The sequence below is a fragment of the Nicotiana sylvestris genome, chromosome 9 (genome assembly GCF_000393655.2).
Source record: "Nicotiana sylvestris chromosome 9, ASM39365v2, whole genome shotgun sequence".
In the NCBI taxonomy this organism is placed as follows: domain Eukaryota; kingdom Viridiplantae; phylum Streptophyta; class Magnoliopsida; order Solanales; family Solanaceae; genus Nicotiana; species Nicotiana sylvestris.
In genome coordinates, this window is record NC_091065.1 from 109,181,859 (window position 1) to 109,189,474 (window position 7,616).

At 43.4% G+C, this 7,616-nt stretch overlaps 1 protein-coding gene across 1 annotated transcript; it reads right to left on the reverse strand.

Annotated features, from left to right (window-relative positions):
* Positions 1-2,367: 2,367 nt before the first annotated feature.
* LOC138878034 (uncharacterized) lies at positions 2,368-3,264 on the reverse strand. Its single transcript, XM_070157690.1, has 5 exons — positions 3,197-3,264; positions 3,034-3,101; positions 2,795-2,922; positions 2,575-2,741; positions 2,368-2,476 (listed from the first exon to the last, which is right to left on the reverse strand). The coding sequence occupies exons 1-5, from the start codon at positions 3,262-3,264 to the stop codon at positions 2,368-2,370; spliced, it is 540 nt and encodes a 179-aa protein (XP_070013791.1).
* Positions 3,265-7,616: the final 4,352 nt, after the last annotated feature.

Genomic DNA, 7,616 nt, shown 5'->3' on the forward strand with positions numbered 1-7,616 from the left:
TAGTAGCTTTGCCCTTGGATCCCTTGGATTTGGTGTTGCCTGGACCCTAAAGGCTGTACTATGAGAAGGGCTTATTGGGCTTTACCATGACATCGAAATTTCTTTTCTCTACCTCCTGATCTTCCAAGTACATGGTGAGGAAGTTCGGGAAGGGGTAAGATCTATCACCCTCGTTGACCACTCTGGTGATCACCCTAGACCTGATATTACTAACATTGATCGGGAACCCCGCCATGATAGCCACCACTATAATCACCCGGGAAACAGGCATGGTGTTGTCGTGAATAGTGGGGTCTAGTATGCTACATACAAAGGTCTCCCAACCCTTTGCCTCAAAGTTCAAGGTGTTCCTCAAGATAGGAACCCCTACTGTGCTGGAGTAGTATCTGGGAGAGCCAGAAGTGATGCCAACCATGGGCGAGCTGCCTCATCCATCACCACCTTCTCTAAGTACAGTGACTCATCTTCATCATTGAATCCCAGGTAATCATTGATCATCTTCCCATTAACTTGACCTTTAGGTTCCGCACCTTAGTCACTTTTGTGCCCTTTTTGATGTGGGAGACATTGACGTAGAATTCCTTGACTAGGTGCTCATTAGCATCCGACACCTTGCTAGTGAAGTACTCCTATCCCACTAGTTCATTAAAGTGTTGATTCACATTGGGGTTGTGAGGCAAAAGATCCCACTCTATGAACTGGCGCTCATGAATGAGTGACTTTTGAGGCCACCACTCCCTGAATTTGTAGTATGCCAGCTCACTGACAAATCTCTATTGCCACACCTCCGGGTTTTGGGTCCTTTCCACACTTCCGGTCTGGGTGTCACCCCCTCTCCCATCATCCGGTACCTCGGCATTTACATCTATAGGATCTTGTGCCGGTGACGAAGCTATGGGTGAGGCTGAAGTTGAGGACTCACCACTCTCCGCTGAGCCATTAGACGACTTAGAAGAGGTATGAGAAGTAGGAGAGGCTGGGGGTGTAGGCTCATCTATCAACCTGAGTCTCCCCGGGAAGTCTAGTACATATGTTGGCACAAAGTCACCCTCTAAGGCCTCCCGGGAGGGGACATAGTCACTCTCCTCTGAGTGGGAAGCAACTCTATTTGCAGCTTTGATGTTCTTCCTCATTTCCCCAATTGATTTCTGAATTGCTGGGGTCAACTTAATTTGTCCTCGTCCCCTACCCCGGGAGAACTCTACTTTCCCCTTTTGTTTCTCACCACCACTCTAGATTTCACCATTGTCTACAAACATAATTAGTGGAAGAGTATTAGTACTGGTGCTAGAAGTGGCAGTGAAGAAAAATAGAAGAGCAATTTATAGTGCATGAAAATATTGCAGACCGCTGACATTAGAAAATAAAGTGTGGTTGCGGAATGATCACCGCTGACCGCGGAAAATACATCGCGGCCACGGAGGTGTGGGGATCAGGCTAGCCACCATATGATTCTATACTACCGCTGAGCATTGAAAATTGAGCGCGGTCGGGCGGAGGTTGCACCGCTATCCGCAAAAAATCAACCGCGGTCGTGGACCCTTATTTTTACTTCTCTGAACATGAACACCGCGGACCGCGAGAAAAGCATTGCAGCCGCGGAGGTTGGATCCCTGTCAGAGGTAATTGTCACTGTTGACCGTGGTCATCAATAGTTCCAACTCAGAGATAATTCAGCAATGTTGACCGCGAAAAATCAACTGCGGCCGCGAAAGTCATAATCTGGCTGAGTCAACCTAGGGTTTCAAATTGTCATGCATTTAGTAATATCTTCTACATTGTTAACCCTAACTAGCTATTAATTAATTCATCCTAACTATTTAAGCCTAATTTAATTAATACTAAGGAACACTAAGTTACAATTAAAAGAAAAAGAAGAAGAAGAAGAAGTAAAAACTATCAATTAAAAGAAAAACAAATACAAAATTAAAGACTAATGAATGAGTGAAATTACCAGATGGGAGATGAGTGGTGATAAATGAACTTTGATTGTGTTTGGGCAGATTAGGGCTAACGTGAACAGTGAAAATTTTGCTTTGACAGAGAAAAGATAGAAAATTGTAAAAGGGTTCCTGAGGTCCTATTTATAGAAAACACCTAGGGGCCCACACAACTCACCTGACAAGGCCTAGGAAAATTACCGCGGTCCACGCTTATGACGAACAGAAGGGCTGCTTTTCTGAGACTACCGTTGAGAGCGGTAAATGGTACGCGGCCGTAGTAAGGCACCACTCTCAGCAAAAAATAGCATCACAGACGTGGTGGAAACTTCAGAGAAGTCTCATTTTGGGCTTTTCAATCCCGTGTCTGCCACTAATTTCTGCCTCCGCGATAAGGCCACCGCTGACCACGAAAAATGGAGCGCTGTCAGTGGTCCAACTTCAAAGAGTACCAAATTTCTCCAACACAGTCCAGAACTGCATCAAACATTCCTACACATATCTCACAACCAGTTAGTTCAAAAATAAATCGTACACTACAAAGTTAATCAAAAAAAGATGAAAAAAACATGGTTTGCCTCTCAAGACGCGCCTGATTTAACGTCGCGGCACGACGCATGTTACCATCAATCACTTGAGATGGATCATTTCCACCACATGGCTATCATCAAACTTGTCAAGATAGTGCTTCACTCTGTGCCCATTAACTCTCAAGATTTTACCATTTTTGTTTTTCAAATCAAGAGCACCAAATGGAGTCACAAGCACCACCTCAAAAGGTCCACTCCATTTTGACTTGAGCTTTCCGGGGAACAGTTGTAACCGGGAGTTGAATAAGAGAAACAAGTCACTACTTTGAATTCCTTGATATGGGCATACTTTTCATGTAAGTACTTCATCTTTTCCTTATACAAGAACGCTATGGAATAGGCATGAAATCGGAACTCATCAAGCTCATTGAGTTGCTCCACCCGAAGATTTGCTGCAATATCCCATTCAAGATTTAACTTCCTCAAAGCCCACATGGCCTTGTGCTCTAACTCAATCGGGAGATGGCAAGCTTTCCCAAACACCAACTAGTATAGAGACATACCAATTAGAGTCTTGTAAGCAGTCCTGTAAGCCCACAAAGCATCATCCAGTTTCTTTGACCAGTTAGTCCTATTTGCATTGACAGTCTTTGACAATATGCTCTTAATCTCTCTGTTGGAGAGCTCAACTTGCCCACTAGCCTAAGGATGGTAAGGGGTTGAAACCTTGTGATTGACACCATACTTTGCAAGCAAAGTGTCAAATGCCTTATTACAGAAATAAGAACCCCCATCACTGATGATTGCTCTAGGAGTGCCAAACCGAGTAAAAATATTCTTCTTGATAAAATCCACCACACATCGGGCCTCGTTATTAGGTAAAGACACGACCTTAGCCACTTGGAAACATAATCAACGACTACAAGAATGTATGTGTTGCCACATGAGCTCACAAAAGGTCCTATGAAGTCAATGCCCCACACGTCAAATATGTCAACCTCAAGAATAGTGGTGAGAGGAATCTCATCCTTCTTTTAAATTCCATCTGCTCTCTGACACTCATCACATCTCTTTACAAGCTCACCCGCATCCTTGTACAATGTTAGCCAATAAAAAGCACAACTAAGCACCTTTGAAGATGTCCTCGCCCCATGATGACTACCATAGGGAGAGGAATGACAAGCATCCAGAATACTTATTTTCTCCTCTTCCGGAACACATCTCCGGATCACACCATCATTACAGATTTTAAACAAATAAGGCTCATTCCTGTAGTACTCTAAACTATCCCATTTAAGCTTCTTTCTTTGGTTAGAAAAGAGCTCACATGGGACAATGCTGGTCACAAAAAAGTTGGCAACATCCGCAAACCAAGGCATGTTATTCACAGATACAAAGAGGGGTTGCTCATCAAGGAATGAATCATTAATTTCGAGGCCATCACGGGGCCTCCCCTCTTCCTCCAAGCGGGACAAGTGGTCCACCACTTGGTTTTCACTCCCTTTCCGATCAACAATCTCAAGTTCAAACTCTTGAAGCAATAGAACCCATCTCATTAACCGAGCCTTAGAATCCTTCTTTGTCATCAAGTAGCAGAGTGCTGCATGGTCAGTATGAACTATTATCTTGGCACCCATGAGATAAGGCCTAAACTTTTCCATTGAAAACACAATTGCTAGCAACTCTTTTTCTGTCACCGTGTAATTTACTTGAGCATCATTCATTGTTTTGCTTGCATAATACACCGGGTGAAACATCTTGTTCACTCTTTGACCCAAGACCACTCCTACCACAACGTCGCTTGAGTCACACATGAGTTCAAAAGGTAAGCTCCAATTGGGTGCGGTAATAATGGGAGTGGTTGTCAATTTGTACTTGAGAAGTTCAAAAGCTTTCATATATTCCTTATTAACTAACTTGGCATCCTTTTTCCAATAATTTACACAAAGGATTCACTACCTTAGAAAAGTCTTTGATGAATCTTCGGTAGAACCCTGCATGCCCAAGAAAACTCCTTACTCGCTTGGCTGAAGTAGGAGGAGGAAGCTTTTAAATCACTTCAATTTTAGCCTTGTCCACCTCTATACCGTTCTTTAAGATCTTATGGCCGAGGACAATGCCCTCCTCGACTATAAAATGGCATTTTCCCAGTTAAGCACAAGATTTGTCTCTTCACACCGGGCTAACACCTTGTCAAGATTATTCAAACACTCATCAAAGGAGTCACTCACAACACTAAAATCATCCATGAACACTTCCAAGAAGTCCCACCATGTCGGTAAATATAGCCATCATACACCGCTGGAATGTAGCCGGTGCCTTACACAAACCAAATGGCATCCTAGAAAATGTAAAGGTGTCATACGGACATGTGAAGATGGTTTTCTCCTGGTCTTCGAGCAATCAAACTCTGGTTGTAACCTGAGTACCCATCCAAGAAACAGTAGAAGGCATGCCCAGAATGTCTATCTAGCATCTGGTCAAGAAAAGGCAATGAAAAGTGATCTTTGCGGGTCACTTTATCCAGCTTGCGGTAGTCCATGCACACTCTCCATCCGGTGATAGTCCTGGTGGGAATCAACTCATTTTGCTTATTGGTAACCACAGTCACACCACCCTTCTTCGGCACACATTACATCGGCGAAGTCCAAGAACTATCCGAGATAAGGTACAGAACCCCTGTATCTAACCACTTGATCACCTCCTTTTTGACTACCTCGTTCAACCTCCTTTGATGTTCCACGGAGGGTTTGGAATCATCTTTGAGTATAATCTTGTGCATGCAAAAGGTGGGGCTTATTCCCTAAATATTGGCTAGAGTCCATCCAATTGCCTTCTTCATTCTTTGGAGCACCTCCAATGTTGCATCTACCTGCATGTTAGTAAGACAGGATGAAAGAATAACATGTAAAATTGAACTAGGGCATAAGAATTCATACCTAAGGTGTGAAGGCAAAGGCTTCAACTCCAAAACGGGAGGTTCCTCAATTGAGGGCTTTGTTGGCGGAGTCTTTTTGTTCTCAAGATCCAAAAAAGAAAGCTTACGGGGCTCATAAGAATAAAAGCCCATTCCGTGCAAAGCATTAACTCACTCCACCCGACCTTCATCTTCATTCACATCAAGGTTTAACAAAACCGCTTCTAAAGGATCCTCCACATTTACCATAGCACTAGTATCATCAACTATCTCCTCCGTGACAAGATCCACAAAAAAGCACACTTCAGTACCATTCAGCTGCCTCATTGATTTGCACACATGAAAGGCCACTTTTTCATCACCCACCCGAAAGGTGAGCTTCCCTGCTTCCACATCAACCAATGTCTTCCCAGTTGCTAGGAAAGGTCTCGCTAAAATTATCAGCACCTTATAGTCAGCCTCGCAGTCCAGAATCACAAAGTCAGTAGGCAAAATAAACTTGTCCATCAAGACAAGAACAACATCAATAATACCAAGCGGCCTCTTCATTGTTCTATCTGCCATTTTCAATCTCATTGAAGTAGCTCTCGGTTGACCAATACCCAAAGTTTTGAACACGGAGTAAGGTATCAAATTGATACTTGCTCCTAATCATACAATGCCTTTGCAAAATCCGCGCTCCCAATGGTACATGGAATGGTGAAAGCGCCATAATCTTCAAGCTTTGGAGCCATCGAGTGCACAATTGCACTTACTTGATGAGTCATTTTGATGGTCTCACAATCCATGGATCTCTTTTTGGTCACCAAGTCTTTTATGAACTTGGCGTAACCCGACATTTGCTCAAGAGCTTCCACCAAAGGAACATTGATCGACAAGCTTTTCATCATCTCAATAAACTTCTTAAATTGGTTTTCATTCTTTTACTTTGCAAGTCTTTGAGGGTAAGGTGGAGTAGGCCTTGGCAAGAGAGCCTTAGCCTTGGGCACTACCGTTTCTGATATGTCTATTACGTGCTCCCTAGACGGGTTCACGTTATCTTGAGTCTCCACCTCATTATCATGAATATCATTCTCACTTCCGTATTCAAATTCTCTTCACTCACTTGCTCATCAATTATAGGAACATCATCTTCTTGCACTTTAAGCTCATCACTCACAACTTCCTTTTGTTTGGAGGTATTCACATCACCACTTCGACCGCTTCTTGTGATCACCGCCATTGCATGCCCGGTATTGTTCACACCCTTCAGGTTTACTATCGTATCACTAGGTAGAGCCCCCTTAGGGTGAGTATTCAAAGATTGCAAAATCTGGCCTAGTTGAACCTCCAAGTTTTGGATTGAAGTATTATGGGATGCCAACTGAGCATCAGAGTCAGCATTCTTTTTCAGAATTTGTTCAAATATCATCTCGATCCTTCCTTTCTAATTGTTTGAAGATCTAGGACCTTGGGATGGAAATGGAGGGGGGTTGTTTGGTTGTTGATACATCGTAGGTCTTTGAAAGCCTTGCCCATGATTCCCTTGATTGCCATTATTCCAACCCCCTTGGTTGTTGTTTCCTCCCCAATTGTTGTTGTTGCCACTCCAGTTGCCCTGGTTGTTCTGATTGCCCCAATTCTGATTGTTGTTCCCCCAGTTACTATTTCCTTGTTAGTTTTGATTACCCTAGTTTCCTTGGGATCTCTACTGTTGTTGTGGTTAGGAGAATTGCCCCTTTATCCTTGGTAATTGTTCACGTACTGCACTTCCTCACTTTGCTCATCATACCCATCATCTTGGTTGAAACCACCACTTGCCTGCTCATTTTGATCTGGACTACCTTGACCTTATTGACCTCTTTGTCACCTCTTGTTGACCAACATGCTAACACCTTCCATAGCATTTACTTGCCTCGGTGCTTGAACTTGTTGCAATTGAGCTTTTTCCAACTGGTTCATTGTTGTAGTTAACTCTGCTATTGTCTGGCCATGGTCGTGGAGCTCTTTGTGCAGGTGAATGACAGTCGGATCACCCTGTGGCACATTAGTTCGACTTTGCCAAACTGAGGAAGTATCTGCCATCTCATCCAATATCTCACACGCCTCAACATAAGGTGTGTTCATAAAATTTCCCCTTGCTAGCTGGTTCACTACACACTTATTGGTCGTATTAATGCCACAGTAGAATGTCTGCTGGATCATTGCTTCGGTCATGTCATTGTTCGGACATTCTTTCACCATTGTCTG